The sequence below is a fragment of the Hyperoodon ampullatus genome (assembly GCF_949752795.1).
Source record: "Hyperoodon ampullatus genome assembly, chromosome: 4".
NCBI lineage: Eukaryota > Metazoa > Chordata > Mammalia > Artiodactyla > Ziphiidae > Hyperoodon > Hyperoodon ampullatus.
The window spans coordinates 23,302,418-23,317,950 of NC_136917.1; the positions used below are offsets into that span (position 1 = coordinate 23,302,418).

At 58.0% G+C, this 15,533-nt stretch overlaps 2 protein-coding genes across 3 annotated transcripts; both read left to right on the top strand.

Moving 5' to 3' along the window:
* Positions 1-1,215: 1,215 nt before the first annotated feature.
* DDX41 (DEAD-box helicase 41) lies at positions 1,216-6,534 on the top strand. Its single transcript, XM_079702934.1, has 17 exons — positions 1,216-1,258; positions 1,346-1,456; positions 1,733-1,892; positions 1,973-2,047; positions 2,176-2,236; positions 2,362-2,498; positions 2,933-3,005; positions 3,108-3,261; positions 3,339-3,475; positions 4,317-4,479; positions 4,641-4,772; positions 5,051-5,122; positions 5,227-5,323; positions 5,463-5,612; positions 5,697-5,768; positions 5,885-5,995; positions 6,175-6,534. Exons 1-17 carry the CDS (start codon positions 1,232-1,234, stop codon positions 6,309-6,311), a joined length of 1,869 nt encoding a protein of 622 aa, XP_079559060.1. The 5' UTR covers positions 1,216-1,231; the 3' UTR covers positions 6,312-6,534.
* Positions 6,535-8,541: 2,007 nt separating this feature from the next.
* DOK3 (docking protein 3) lies at positions 8,542-12,836 on the top strand (the record flags this gene model as incomplete). 2 transcript variants are annotated; one of them, XM_079703649.1, is made up of 5 exons in its annotated part: positions 8,542-8,613; positions 9,570-9,875; positions 11,569-11,668; positions 11,779-11,951; positions 12,050-12,836. In XM_079703649.1, 5 exons carry the CDS (start codon positions 8,542-8,544, stop codon positions 12,746-12,748), a joined length of 1,350 nt encoding a protein of 449 aa, XP_079559775.1. In that variant the 3' UTR covers positions 12,749-12,836. The 2 variants fall into 2 exon arrangements, with proteins under 2 accessions (XP_079559775.1, XP_079559776.1); XM_079703650.1 differs by having other exon boundaries at positions 8,548-8,613; positions 9,573-9,875.
* Between the last annotated feature and the right edge of the window lie 2,697 nt (positions 12,837-15,533).

Sequence of the window (15,533 nt, forward strand, 5' to 3'; positions counted from 1 at the left end):
CCCAGTTAACACTTTGTTCATGAATTCCACCTTAACTTTCACATCCCTTTCTTTCAACTGAGAAGCTACTTTTACTGTGAGAATCAAGTTTGCCCTGCGTTTATGCTAATTCCAAAAGTGGTACCTTTTGTGTCTTAGAGGAGATTTCTTAATCTCAAGACCAGTTATCTATGTTTGTCTCCTCACCTAATCTGTAAGGTCCTCACAAGCCAGGTTTGTGTCTTGTTCATTGTTTACCTGCTTCGAATATGAAGGAAGAAAACAGCACTGACCCATCACTCCTCTTTAAAAGTTCCCAGTGAAGTTGAAATCACCCTGACAGTCTCGGCCCTGCATGCTCTGGGTCTACCTTAAAGCCTTAGCTCTGACTACCCAACCCCACACGGGCCACGTGATCACTTTGTTCCCTGGGAACTTGCACATGGCCAGAACTTCACTCCTGCTAGACCCTCTATCAGGAAGCCTGTCCCTCTCTTGCACTCCCAGCTCTGAGATTCCACACTTTCTTGTAACTTCAGATCCAGGTCTCCTCGAAGCCTTCTCTGGTTCCCCAGTCACTCTCTGAGCTCTATTACAGCATTTACATTAATAATCGTTTACATACATATACAGACCCTCAGTTAAAACCCACCGTCATTTTATTTATCCCTCACCACTCTGAACATAGGTGTCTCACACAGATGAGAACACCAGTCAGAGCGGCAGCGTGTGTTGAGTCACTTTTTCTGCAAGCCCCGCCCTGCCCTCCTTGGCCCGCGCCGGTTAATGGGGGCGGGATAGAGAGCGGGGCGAGATCCCAGCTGGCTGGGACCCACAGCTCCCCGGCCACGAGAGGGCGCAGTGTCCGCCGTCGGGGGCGTGCCGGGTGACGTCACGCCCTGGGCGAGGCTGGGGACTCAGCACACCGCCGTCTTCGGGATCAGCGGTCCCCACGACCCAACCCGCCTCGGTTTGTGCCTTCAGCGCGTGCTCCAAATCCTCCAGCGTCCCACAATGCCTTGCCTGACGCTTTCGCCCTCAGCCCTGGCAACAGCTGCGTAGCCGCCCGCAGGGGGCGGAGACGCCACACCGCAAGACAGGGGCTCAGGAGAAAATTTGTCCCTCTGCACGACCCGGCACTTAGAGGTCGTTGCTAGGCGCCGACGTCCGCTTCTTCACATCTGATTGGATCTCATCATAGGCGAGGCGGGGTTTTTTTTTTTTACCGCGGTGCGCATGCGTGCAGCAAAGGATGGAGGACTCGGAACCCGAGCGGAAGGTGGGAGCCAGGCGGGGGTCTGCGCGGGTGGCGAGCGATCGTGGAGGAGGGGTCGGGGGTCCGGGTCTGACTCGTGTGTATCTGCAGCGGGCTCGCACCGACGAGGCGACTGCCACAGGAAGCCGCTCCGAGGCAGACGATGAGGACGACGAGGACTACGTGCCGTACGTGCCGTTGCGACAGCGCCGGCAACTGCTGGTGAGGGCCCCGGCTCGAGGGTGGAACGAGGGCAGGAGATGGGGGTTTGGCGGTGGGATGGGGGGTGGCCCCCAGTCTGCGGAGTGAGGTGTCAGTACACGGGAGCGTGGTCCCCAGGCAAACGAGGAACTGGCGACCTGATCTGAGGGGTGGGGCAGCTGTGCGCCTCAGGGCACGGGACCCTCTCCCAAAAGCCAGGATCCTGACGCAGGCCCCTGGGCCCGATGCCCCACTGTGCGTTGGGCTCGGCTCTGAGGGGCGCTGGTGGAACCTCAGCTCCAGAAGCTGCTGCAGCGAAGGCGCAAGGGAGCTGCGGAAGAGGAGCAGCAGGACAGCGGCAGTGAGCCCCGGGGAGATGAGGACGACATCCCGTTGGGCCCTCAGTCCAACGTCAGCCTCCTGGATCAGCACCAGCACCTCAAAGAGAAGGCTGAAGGTGGGCTGGGCAGCAGGCGGGAGGCTCAGCTTGGTGCACTGCTTTCGTGTCTCTCTGACACCTTCTGCTTGTTTGGTCAGCCCGCAAGGAGTCTGCCAAAGAGAAGCAGCTGAAGGAAGAGGAGAAGATCCTGGAGAGTGTGGCTGAGGGTCGAGGTATGGCTGTAGCTAGGGCAGAGAGGAGGTGAACTGAGCCTCCTCCCCCAGTCCTAGGCATGTTATATTTCAAAGGGCCTGGCCTCTGGGAAGCAGGAGCCAGCCCTGAGCCACATCTGTTTCCTCAGCCTTGATGTCAGTGAAGGAGATGGCTAAGGGAATCACGTATGACGATCCAATCAAAACTAGGTATGTTTTTCCAGTCTGGAAAATCAGTCACTCTTACTTCAGACAGTATGTCGTGGAGACTGGCGGGAACACCCCAAAGCCAGCTGTGTCCAGGGGCTCTCTTGACTCTTGCCACCCACCCACAGTTGGACACCGCCCCGTTACGTCCTGAGCATGTCTGAAGAGCGGCATGAGCGTGTACGGAAGAAGTACCACATCTTGGTGGAAGGAGATGGTATCCCGCCACCCATCAAAAGCTTCAAGGAAATGAAATTTCCTGCAGGTGCCTGGGAGCTGGGAGCAACACCACATTTTGATAGGGAAACATCTGCGAGGTTGCGGCCTAGCCCCCACCAAGGCCAGCAACTGCAGCATTGGGTCTAGTCGGTGGGGATGAGGGATTTGAGAAGGAGAGATTTGTCTTTATGCTCCTTTTTCAGTTGTTGCAACTGTTCATATTTACCAATTTCTGTCATTAAGGAGCTTTGGTGGGCAAGTGATGACGGCCTTAAACAGACCTGGGTGTGAATCCTGCCTCTGCTTAACCTAGAGGCCTTGGACAAATCTGTGTGTTTGTTTTTCTTTCTTTTTTTTTTTTCCCTGGGTCTTAGTTTCATCATTTGTAACCTGAAGGACATAGTGCCAACTTTATAGGCTTTGGGGGCTTGTTGAAGTACCTATGAGACACAAGGATGATGCCAGTGTTGTTTTCTGTAGCCATCCTGAGAGGCCTGAAGAAGAAGGGCATCCACCACCCAACACCCATTCAGATCCAGGGAATTCCCACCATGTGAGTGTGAACCTGGCGGCCCTGGGGAGGAGTGGTTGCTAGATGAGAAGCAGTCCCTGTATTCCACTGAACCTGACCCTCAGGCCTCTCTTCTCTCACCAGTCTATCTGGCCGTGACATGATAGGCATAGCCTTCACGGGTTCAGGCAAGACACTGGTGTTCACTTTGCCGGTCATCATGTTCTGCCTGGAGCAAGAGAAGAGGTTACCTTTCTCTAAGCGTGAAGGGCCCTATGGACTCATTATCTGCCCCTCGGTAAGATAGGCTGGCCTGGAGGGCAGGGCGCAGATGGGTCCACCTTCTGGTGCCAGCCACTGCCCCTGTACCTGCAGCGGGAGCTGGCCCGGCAGACCCACGGCATCCTGGAGTATTACTGCCGCCTGCTGCAGGAGGACAGCTCGCCACTCCTGCGCTGTGCTCTCTGCATCGGGGGCATGTCCGTCAAAGAGCAGATGGAGACCATCCGACAGTGAGTATAGGCACCCCCGCCCCAAGGGCTTCCCCAAAGCCCCTACCTAGACAAGCTAAAGGACCCATTGCTTTAGCCACTCGACAGATCCTTGCAGAGGCCTCCCACGGGCCCAGCCTTCAATGAGCCCCCAGTCTAACAGGGAGGTTGGTTGGGGTGGGACAGAGGGATGTGGTGAGGTACTGTGGGAACACAGCAGATGGACCGGGGGCATCTGGGAGGTCAAGGAGTCGGGGCATTCCAGGCAGAAGGCACAGAGGTGGCGGCCCTGGGGTGTCCAGGAAGGTCAGGGTTTGTTTAGTGTGACCCATCGAGGAGGCTGAGGCTCTGGGGCATGGCTGGACCTGTGCCCTTTCCACACAGTGCAGTTCCCAACAGACATCACTAGATGTCCAGGGTTACAGACAGGCCAAACCCAGTTCCTGTTTCATAGGCATTGCTAGTCAGGGAGGATGCAGACATGGAAAAGATGAATTCATCGTACCACGAAAGTGAGCCTTTGAGGCCTACAAAGGGAGCTGTGGGAGCACAGGCTGAGGCCTATCTGAAGGTTCAGGATCGTCCTCCTGGGGGCAAGGGGAGTGACCTGGGGGAAGGGTGTGTGGGGCCGAGGTGACCACGTGGCTCGGGTAGAGCAGTGGAACGGAGTGGTGGTCGAGAAGGTTGCAGCGCTCTCCAGGAGAGCCTTGTGCCGTCCATAGAGCAAGGTGGTGGCAGTGACAAGGCGGGTCAGGTGAGGAGAGGTAGGAAAGAGGCCGGAGGGTGGAACAAGGTGGAGTGCCGGCCTCTAGGTAGGGCTTAGCAGGTGGCCCTGCCGTCAGTGTCCCTCCTTGGTCCCCAGTGGTGTGCACATGATGGTGGCCACCCCTGGGCGCCTCATGGATCTGCTGCAGAAGAAGATGGTCAGCCTGGATATCTGTCGTTACTTGGCCCTGGACGAGGCTGACCGCATGATCGACATGGGTTTCGAGGGTGACATCCGTACCATCTTCTCCTACTTCAAGGTGCCCTTCCCCACCTGGCCGGGACGCTCCTGCCACCTTCCCCCTACACACCACATTCAACTCTGGAGGGCCCTAAGGCCCTGTGCTGCCCACCCACTGTCCCAGCCCCTCAGGCTCCCCAGCCCCCACGTGCCCTCAGCCCCAGCCCTCTTCTTCCTCAGGGCCAGCGACAGACCCTACTCTTCAGTGCCACCATGCCTAAGAAGATTCAGAACTTCGCCAAGAGTGCCCTGGTAAAGCCTGTCACGATCAATGTGGGGCGTGCCGGGGCTGCCAGCCTGGATGTCATCCAGGTGGGCAAACATTCCTGATGGGCAGTCTCACTTGTGAGGGCTGGATCTGACGAGGCTCCCTTAGCTGATCGGAGCCGGGTGGGGGGGCCACCTCGTGGGCACTAGGGGTTTCATTCACAGCCATGGCCCTTAGCAGGAAGCCTTCTCATGGTACCCAGCCCTTGGCAAGAGGCTCTCTGGTCACCTCCTAGCCGGGACTGGGGGCCCATCCTCTGTAGCAGGGCCATGGCTGGTGAGCCTGTTCTCAGGACCACCTAACCTGATCCTGGTGGTGGCAGGAAGTGGAATATGTGAAGGAGGAAGCCAAGATGGTGTACCTGCTTGAGTGCCTGCAGAAGACACCGCCGCCCGTGAGTGCTTCCAGCCAGGCTAGCCCAGGGGCCGCATGCTGGCGGAAGGTTGTGGGGGCGCCCAGGAGTCAGCCCCTGTGACTGGAGTTGGCTTTCCTGGACAGGTACTCATCTTTGCGGAGAAGAAAGCAGATGTGGACGCCATCCATGAGTACCTGCTCCTCAAGGGGGTCGAGGCTGTGGCCATCCATGGGGGCAAAGGTTAGCGTGGCACGTGCATAGGCATGGACCCCGCTGCCATAGCAGCCCTTCATCTTATCCCTTCCCCTACCTGGCCGGCCTGCCACTACTCCCCAGACTCCTGCTGTCGCTCTAATAGCTCCCGCCTGACCCTTCCCAGACCAAGAGGAACGGACCAAGGCCATCGAGGCATTCCGGGAGGGCAAGAAGGATGTCCTAGTGGCCACAGACGTAGCCTCCAAGGGCTTGGACTTCCCTGCCATCCAGCACGTCATCAATTATGACATGCCTGAGGAGATCGAGAACTATGGTGGGCTGTTTGGGGGGCTGGGGTTGCGGCCTAGGCCCCAGCCCCTGGGCAGCGGGCCAGATGCTCTGTTCCCTCCCTCTGCAGTGCACCGTATCGGCCGCACTGGGCGCTCAGGAAACACAGGCATTGCCACCACCTTCATCAACAAGGCCTGTGGTGAGTCTGCCACCAGGGCCACCTTTGGCTGTCCCCCGGGTCCTCCACCTATGGCCAGCCTGGTCCTGGCTACAGGGCCCAGGACTGGACCTGATGGTTCCCCGCTACCCCCACAGATGAGTCGGTGCTGATGGATCTCAAAGCCCTGCTGCTGGAGGCCAAGCAGAAGGTTCCACCCGTGCTGCAAGTACTGCACTGCGGGGACGAGTCCATGCTGGACATTGGAGGTGACACGGGGTGGGAGACACTAGTCCAGTGGGGGCATGACGGGAACACCACAGAACAAGTCCATTCTGCCCCTCAGCGGTCTGGGGGTCTGATGGGGGCCCAGGGTCTGGGGCACAGAGCCTGGCCCCATCACCATGCTGACCCTCCTCCCCCACCCACCGCTACCCCGTTCCCCCAGGAGAGCGTGGCTGTGCCTTCTGTGGGGGCCTGGGCCATCGGATCACCGACTGCCCCAAACTCGAGGCTATGCAGACGAAGCAGGTTAGCAACATCGGCCGCAAGGACTACCTGGCCCACAGCTCCATGGACTTCTGAGCTGGCTGTCATCCCTCTTTCTCTCCAAGGGGCCTCCGTCCCTGGGGCTCCAGCCACCTCCCACACACCCCTGCCCCGTGGGCAAGAAGCCAGCATCCTCAGCCCAGCTGGCCTGGGTTGGGCCAGGCTGGACCTGGCTGCCTGTTCCCTGTGCCCCCCAGAATTACTATTTTTGCTCCTCTTTACCCCAGCTGCCATTAAAACACCAGCCTTTTTGGTCTCAGCCTCTGTGTTTTGCCTTCTCTGCCCCGTGCTTCCTGGGCAGGCCTCACCCTCTGACCTCCAGAGCCCCTCTCAGGTAGGGCCTTGGCATCTCCCACCACTACTGCCACACCTGCTGGTACTCAGTTGTGGAAGGAGCTGCCTACCCGGGTTCCCCTCTGGGGGCTTAGGGTATTTCCTCTAGTCTACCTGGATTTATGACTCAGAGAAGGACATTGATGGACCAAGGGGAAATGGTTGGTTGGGTCTGCTGGTCTTTCTGGTTGGCTGTTATAATCTCCAGCCCTGCCCCAGCCTCCCTCTTCCTGTCACTGTGTAAAGGTCCTGGGGCTTCTCCTAAGGCCCTTTAGGAGGAGACTTCCTGCCTCAGGCCCCTTGCCCACACAGGCTCCCAGTAGGGAACCCTGTGCTCTGTTTGCCAGGGGGGCAGCAGATGCCACAGGACTGCCACTCAGGCCACAAGCACCCACTGACCCAGCTCTGTGCCCAGGTATCTGCTGGGCTCAGGACACAAATGAGCCAGGCAGATGCCCTCTGAGGAGTTCACAGGTGAGTGGGACAGACAGATCAGCCATGAATAAATGTGGGTGGCGGTCACGGGACTGCTGGCAAATGGGCCAGGATTTCAGCATCTTGCAAGGGGTAGACAGAAAAAGCATTGGTGATAGCTCCTCTGTCCAGGCACTTCATGTGCAAGGCCACATGCTTATCCCAGCAGGACAGCAGTTGCTCAAGCCATGTTTGTCAGTTGGTGTGTGGCCTAGGGCAAGTTACTTAATGTTTCTGAGCCTTGATTTCCTCATCGCTGAAATGGCAATGAGAATGCAAAGGACATGGTGTCTGAGGCTGCCAGAGCTCAGAGCTGCTTGGGCCACAGTGGGCACAAAGCCAGGTGAATGAGGCCCTTGGAAAAGATTTCCTGCCCGAGAAGCTACACACCCCACCTGTGGCCCCCAAACAGTATTCAGCCTGTTACACATTCCTTCCCAGAGGTGGCACTGAATAAATGAAATGAGGCTGTCCCCAGGATTCAGATTCATACGCAGAGCTCCCATACTGGCCTCCAGGAAGACAAGACTGAAACAGGACTCCAGCAAGAAGCAAAGCTTAAAAAGCCTGTGAGCTCTCCAGGGAACCCGCTGGGGGCGTGCCACCCACGCTCACGTGGCTGGGGCCGTGCCATGAGGGCTGGGGCCTTTGTGCTGTCAGACAGCATGGGATGGTTTGGGGAGGCCTCCCGGAGGAAGAAGTCCCAGAGCCCTGAGCAGCACGGTGAGAGGTGCCCTGAAGGGGCCAGGCTGGGGGAGGTGGAGGCCAGAGTACCCAGCACCCTGAATGCTGGGCCAAGGAGTCCAAGCTAGACCTCAGGGCACTGGGAGCCAGGAAGCGTTTAGGGAGGGGAGAGACAGGTTGGTTTGGGGTTAGCAGAGAGGGCCCGGTGGGCCCAGGTGGGGACGTGGTTCAAAGGGGAGATGCCAAAGCTGGCAATGGATAGGGGCTGTGAAGATGGAGAGGAGCAAGTGAACATTAGAACTATTTCCAGAATAAAGACAAGCAGACCAACCAGGACTCCAAGGGGGGAAGCAAGGAATTTGCCAGTCTGGCTAGAGAAAGGTCCTGGGGCAGGGACCAGGCTGTGAGAAAGGCAGGCCCCAGGGTACACAACTGCCCCAGGATGGGGGAGGGGTCAGAGCTCCTGATTCGGGAGCCAGCCTGTGGTCAGAGGCTCACACCCAGCTGACCCAGGCAGGCACGGGTCATCTGCCCTCAGGTGGTCCAAGGCCCCTGCCTGGCACTAGTGGGTACCTTGGGCCAGCTGGAACCCCAAGGAAGAAATATGTGATGCCCTTACCCCCATCCTAGCTCCTTTTCCGAAGACAGGGCTCCCCTCCCCCAACCCTGCAGCTGCCTCTCTGGACAGAGGGAGGGGGAAGTGGCCAGAAGGGGAAGTGTGAGGAGTTCCTCTCCAGCCCGTCACCAGTCTCCTCAGGCCCTCGGAGCGGCGGCCATGGCCATGGAGCCTCTGGAGACACCCATCAAGGACGGCATCCTCTACCAGCAGCACATCAAGTTTGGCAAGGTGGGGACCCTGGCTGCCAGGTAGCTGCCTAGGACAGGTGGTGGGCCTCTGCCCCAGCCTTGGACAGCCCACCAGAACCTGGGAGAATGGGGGTAGGAGTCCAAGTGGGGAATCCAACCCAGGTGTGGGGAAGTGGAACTGAGCCCCATTCTCAGCCTGAGCGGGTCGGGCTGAGTGGGCTTTGCCGAGACCCTGCCTCATTTACAGATGGGAAGCCAAGAGCGGGGACCCAAGAATGGAACCCTTGGGGCAGGGCAGAGCTGAGAGGCTGGTTAATCCAACAGCCTTCCATCCCATCTGCTAGTGACACTGTGGCCCCTCGAGAGGGCTGGAGGCTGAGCTGGAGGAGCCCCCCAAAGTGGAGCTCCATCCTGCAGAAGCGGGCTCAGCTCCTCCCAGCCCTGTCCTGGGGTAGCAGGCCCTGCACACCCACAGCTCAGCTGCAGCTGCTGCCCAGGCAGATAAACCGTCTGTTTCCTTTGCTTGACGCTATTTGCATGTTTCCTTCCTTGCCATCATGAGACTGAGGCCTCCCTCCTGCCCCAGCCCTTGTCCCGTGGCCCAATTGACCTTTTCTTTACAGGGGGTGGGTGCACCAACAAAGCAGTAGTGTCAGGTGGTCTGCTCTGGCCACTAGATACTTTACGGACATTGCCCAGTAGAATACCCAACCCCGTGTTCTCATAACCTTTTGAGAGATGAGGATCCTAGTGCTTATGGGGGGGTCACAGTTAGGAAAGCGTGGGGTGGATTTGAAGCTAGGGCTGACTGACTCCAAGCACAGACGCTTCCTGCTGCCAGGCTGGCTCTGGCAAGGCATCCTCTGTGGCCTGAAGAGCTGCGAGGCAGAGGCCAGCCTGGGTGGCCAGGAGCGTTTGCTAAGTGGCTTGTGCTGGGCTGCGCTGCAGGGAGAACTGCCACCCGAGGGTCATCTCCCCCATCTTCATCTCCTGCAGAAGTCCTGGCGGAAGGTATGGGGTCTACTGTATGCAGGAGGCCCATCAGGCGTGGCACGGCTAGAGAGCTGGGAGGTCCGGGATGGTGGCCTGGGGCCAGCAGGTGACAGGTCTGTGGGGCCTGGCCGGCGAGGAGAGCGGCGGGTCATCCGCCTGGCTGACTGCGTATCCGTGCTGCCGGCTGACGGTGAGAGCTGCCCGCGGGACACTGGTGCCTTCCTGCTCACCACGACGGAGCGAAGCCACCTGCTGGCCGCACAGCACCGCCAGTCTTGGATGGGCCCCATTTGCCAGCTGGCCTTCCCGGTGAGCACAGGATGGGTGGGTAAGGCATCCAGGGGCCAGCCAGGGAGACCAGTTCACTTACACCTTGTTCATCTCCATGCTCATTCACATGTCATCACTCAGCAAGCACCTGCCAAGCACCTAGAAGCCTGGGAAACAGCCCAGAAGCCCGCAGAACAAATCTCAGATGGCCGTGCATGCTATGGAGAAAATGAGAGGCTGGGCGGGACCAGGAGTGAGTAGGGGGATGTTAGACAGGATGGTTCAGGAAGGCTTCTCAGGAGAGGAGAGTGCGCCTGAATCCTTGAGGAAAAATAACCCACCAGGCAAAGATCTGAGGAAACAGTGTCCTAAACACAGGTCTGAGGAGTCCCCTGAACTAAGGGAGCAGCATGGGCAAGGGCCCTGAGGCAGGGAAAAGCTTGATGTTCAAGCAGCAGGAAGGCCAGTGTGGCTGGAAGGTAAGGAGTGAGAGGGGGCCCAGGAAGAGGCAACAGGGGAGAGTCTGGTGGGAGCCAGCTGAAACTGCCCTGGGCCACACGTGGAGTGTGGGATTTTATTCTGAGTGCGAGGAGAAGCCTTTGGGGAGTTGGACACAGAAGCTGAGAGTTTTAGAGCTTTACAGGGTCCGTGATGGACCAAAAGGAAATGAGTGGCAGTTCCCCAAAAACTAAACATAGAGTTAACATATGACCCAGCAATTCTCCTCCTAGGTGTATACCCAAGAGAACTGAAACAGGTGTTAAAACAAAACTTGTACGAGAATCTTTAGAGCAGCATTGTGCACAATAGCCCAAAGATGCAAACGACGCAAATGTCCATCAACTGATGAATGGATAAACCCAATGCAGTCTATCCATGCAACAGAACATTACTTGGCCATAGAAAGGGACGAAGCACTGATACGTGCTACACCATGGATGGACCTTGAAAACATGCTAAGTCAGGAAAGCTAGACTCTAAGGGCCACACGTTGTATGAGTCCATTAACGTGAGATACAGAAGAGACAAATCCATAGTGACAGAAAGCAGTTTAGGGGTTGCCAGGGAGTAGGGAGGGGGGGAATGGGAAGTGACAGTTAACGGGTACGAGGCTTCCATCTGGAGTGAGGAAAAGGTTCTGAATCATACACTTTACAATGGTTAAGATGGCAAATGTTATGCTGTATATTTTACCACAATTCTCAGGAGTAAAAAAAAAAAAAAGGAAATAAACAGGAGCAAGGAGACCAGTGGAAAGCCATTGCATTTGACCCTGGCCGTGGTACCATGGGCCAAGGTGGTCATGATGGAGAGCACAGGGTCGGAGCCCAAAGGACATGGTGGGAGATGGGGAAAGAGGTCAGAGATGGGAGGAACAAGTGGCCATTCACTCGTGGGTCCCACCCTTGAAGCTCCCACCCCTTTACTGCTCCAAGCTGTCAGGGACACACACAGGCCGGCCCAGTCGCTGGCCAACCTCAAGGGCAGTGGAGGACAGCCTCGTTTGTGCCCTCTGCTTTACAGCACTCAGCACCCTCAAGGGGGAGCCGGTGGGGATTGCAGGTGGGGAAATAGGCTCAGAGGGGTGTCCCGGGTCTTGCAGTGTGTCAGGGGCAGAACTGGGACTGGCACTCAGGTCTCTGGGTGACCTTGCTTGTCATGAACCCCAGAGAAAGGATGTGGGAAGAGGAGTGGATGGGACAGTAACCTCTGACCTTGTCCCATTCCCCAGGGCACAGGGGAGAGCTCCCAAGGATCGGGGGAGGCAGAGGCTCCCAAGAGGGGCCTGGTCCAGATGGAGGAGAACTCCATCTACTCCTCCTGGCAGGAAGGTGAGTCGGGGAGGTACAGGGGCAGCCTCAGCCCTAGCACAAACAGGGCTGGGATCTTTCCGGGACCCCCGGGGGCTGTGCTTGTGGCCCTCACGGCGCCGTGCCTGCAGTGGGCGAGTTTCCAGTGGTGGTACAGAGGACGGAGGCAGCCACCCGCTGCCAGCTGAAGGGGCCCTACCTCCTGCTGCTGGGCCAGGACTCCATCCAGCTGAACGAGCCCGCCAGCCCCCAGGCGCTCTACACCTGGCCCTACCGCTTCCTGCGCAAGTTCGGCTCCCACAAGGTGAGGTGCTGGGCGGCCGCCCCACTGGTCCCACAGGGAAGGGTAGCGCTTGGCGGGCGGCCCCTCAGCCGCTGACTCCCCGTGCCGCCCGTGCCCAGGGCGTGTTCTCCTTTGAAGCCGGCCGCCGCTGCGACTCGGGCGAGGGCCTCTTCGCCTTCATCAGCCCCCGCTCCCAAGACCTTTGCGGGGCCGTAGCCGCCGCCATCGCCCGCCAGCGGGAGCGGCTCCCAGAGTGGGCGGGGCCCCAGCCCTGCCCCCTGCCGCGGGCCACCTCCCTGCCCTCGCTGGAGCCTCCGGGGGAGCTGCGGGAGGTGCCCCCGGGACCCGAGGCGCCCGGCTCCCGGAGGGCGCGCGCGGCCGAGCCCGGGCCCCAGAGCCTGCCCCCTCTGCTGGGCCCCGCAGCCCCGGACGAGCCGGCGCCCGCGCTCTACGCGTCCGTGTGCAAGCGGGCCAGCCGGCCTCCGGACGCCGCCGAGCACCTGTACGAGAACCTGTGCGTGCTGGACGCCGGCCCCGCGCCCGACGCCGGCTGTCCGGAGCAGGAGGGCCCGGGCGGCCGCAGCCCCCTGGCCAGCCCCATCTACCACAATAGCCAGGACCTGGGCTGGCCCGGCGCGGCCCATGACAGCAGCCTGGAGGCCCAGTACCGGCGGCTGCTGGAGCTGGAGCTGGCCGACGACGGCGACGAGGCCGAGGGCTCCGCCCGCGCCGGCGCCCACTTGGGCTTCAAGGCCAAGCTGGTGACGCTGCTGAGCCGTGAGCGCAGGAAGGGCCCGGCTCCCTGCGACAGGCCCTGACCGAGTATCGTGGCGGCCGGAGGAGGCCGGAGGAGAGGAAGGCGCTCTCCCTGGGACAAGAGGGCGGGGAAACAATGGACATCTGCAGACGCACCCCCACACTCACTCTAGCCTGGAGGGACAAGGCAGACGGCCTGGGGAGGACCCCTCAGGTGCCCTGCCGGCCCCCAGTGTATAGTGTACAGATTTGCTGGTAATAAAGCCTTTTAGTTCTCCTCTCCGTCCCACCTTGTGGCCCACAGTCCATACCTCCTCCCTATGGCTTCTTGCAGTGGCTTGCCCGGGTCCACACAGACCCTCAAACACAGGCATTGCAGCAAACATCAGTGCCCTGTGCTGGGTTCCAGGGACACACGTGGCCTGGACCTGACCTCTGCCACCAGTAGGCTCAAGTCTCCTGGAGCAGGAGGGTGAGATGCAAATAATTATGGCTCCACGTGGTCCTGTTCAGCCGAAGTAACTCCGACAGTAGGGCAGAGGGAGAAATAAGGCTTGGTGATGGGAGAGGTGCCCCCTGAATTGAGTGTGAAGGGCAGGCAGGGCTTCACCAGGCTGGCAGTGAGCCCTGGAGCTTTCCAGGATGAAGGTGGGCACGGTGGGTGCAGAGAGCAAGGGAAGACCATGGACCCGGAGGGCTCCAAGGGGCTGAGGGAGAGTTGGCCGCACATGACAGGCCTCACCATCCTACAGTGAGCTTGGTCTCACCCTCAGTAGAGGGACATAGTCAGCCAGGGAAGCAGTGTGGAGGCTGATTTTGAGGGACCAGAAAGCCTGGGCTGGGGAGGAGTTGGGGGGGCGGGGAGACGGGCAGGTGGAAGGGAGTTCAAATGTGTGCACACCCAAAACACTCCCCACTGAGACTCAAAAATGCACAGACACTTCTGTGGAACCCCTGGCCTCAGTCTTCCTCAACTGTCAAAGATAAAGATCAAATTACATACCAAGCATACATTCATTCGAGTTTGATCAGGTGCCTACTCTGTGCCAGGCACTGAGGTCACGGCCATGTTCATTACAGCCACAGTCCTGTTCTCAAGGAGTCCTCATTCCAGAGGGAAATAAGGAGTCTCTTGAAGACTTTAGTGCCTGCGTTACTGTCCTCCCCTTATTGCTGATCCTGTCACCAACGCTGGGCCACCATGCACACAAGGATCATGCCCCCAAAGCTCCGGCCTCCTGGCCCCTTGACCTCAACTCCACCTCTGCTGCTCACACCCTTGGTACATCCCAAACCTCATCTTTATGACAGTGACACTCCACTGTCACTTCACAATGATGCAGTCTTTTTTTTTTTTTTTTTTTTTTTTTTTTTTTTTTTTTGCGGTACGCGGGCCTCTCACTGTTGTGGCCTCTCCCGTTGCGGAGCACAGGCTCTGGATGCGCAGGCTCAGCGGCCATGGCTCACGGGCCCAGCCGCTCCGCGGCATATGGGATCCTCCCAGACCGGGGCACGAACCCGTATCCCCTGCATCAGCAGGCGGACTCTCAACCACTGCGCCACCAGGGAGGCCCGATGCAGTCTTTTATTTTTTTAAATAAATTTATTTATTTTATTTTTGGCTGCGTTGGGTCTTCATTGCTGCACACGCAGGCTTTCTCTAGTTGCAGCGAGCAGGGGCTACTCTTCTTTGCGGTGCGCGGGCTTCTCATTGCGGTGACTTCCCTTGTAGTGGAGCACGGGCTCTAGGCGCGTAGGCTCCAGTAGTTGTGGCACACGGCTCAGTAGTTGCGGCTCACGGGCTCTAGAGCGCAGGCTCAGTAGTTGTGGTGCACAGGCTTAGTTGCTCCGCGGCATGTGGGATCTTCCTGGACCAGGGCTCGAACCTGTGTCTCTTGCATCGGCAGGCGGCTTCTTAACCACTGCGCCACCAGGGAAGCCCATTTATATTCATTTTTAAATTGAAGTATAGTTGATTTACAATGTTTCAGATGTACAGCAAAGTGATTCAGTTACATATATACATTCTTTTTCAAATTATTTTCTATTATAGGTTATTACAAGATGTTGAATATAGTTTCCTGTTTTATACAGTAGATTCTTTTTGTTTTGGCATACTTTTTTTTTATTACAAATCCGAACCTTTTTGTTTCATGGCTATTTTTGTGAGGTTCCAACCAGACTGTGGAAGAGAAAGTCTTTGGAAACATCTAGGGAACTGGCCCTGGAGCTGCAGGTGTCCTGACCACCAGGGGGCACTGTGTCCTAGCCCAAGGCCTGTTTCTACCCAGGGGCTGCCTGTGCAGGGAGCTCTTAGTGGCACCATCTAGGTCTGAGCCGTGCAGGGCCCAAGGAATGGGATCCCAGGGCCCTCTCTGTTGGAGGACTGCCCGGGGCCCCAGGCTGCCACTTCTGCCTTTGCTCATTTGCTGTTTCACTTTCTCAATCCTTCCTTCATCTGTTCATTCATATCCACTGTGTGCAGGCACTGGGGAGGTGCTGAACAAGACAGACAAGCCCCTGCTCTCATAGGAATGACTTTCTAATGGGGACAAAGGGCAATGAAGAAACAAACACTTAATATAATGTCAAATGGTGGTAACTGCTATAGGGAAAAATAAAGCAGGATAAGGGACTAGTGCATTATGCAGGTGAGGTGTCAGGGGGCTGCTGTTTTAGATAGGACAATCAAGGAAGGAGGAGGCAACATCTGAGCAGAGACCTGAACACAATGAGACAGCCTGTTGTTTAGATATCTGGGAGAAGGTGTTTCAAGCAGGAGTCACAAGTGCAAAGGCCCTGAGGCAGGAATACATTTCCTGTGTTGGAGGATTAGTGAGGAGGCCA

What these genes read in the sequence shown, in the direction of transcription:
- DDX41 (XM_079702934.1), top strand. Translation starts at nt 1,232, where the DNA reads ATGGAGGACTCGGAACCCGAGCGGAAG. An exon ending in GGAAATGAAATTTCCTGCAG is followed by an intron (nt 2,499 to 2,932) that starts GTGCCTGGGAGC and finishes TGTTTTCTGTAG; the next exon opens with CCATCCTGAGAGGCCTGAAG. An exon ending in CCAGCCTGGATGTCATCCAG is followed by an intron (nt 4,773 to 5,050) that starts GTGGGCAAACAT and finishes TGGTGGTGGCAG; the next exon opens with GAAGTGGAATATGTGAAGGA.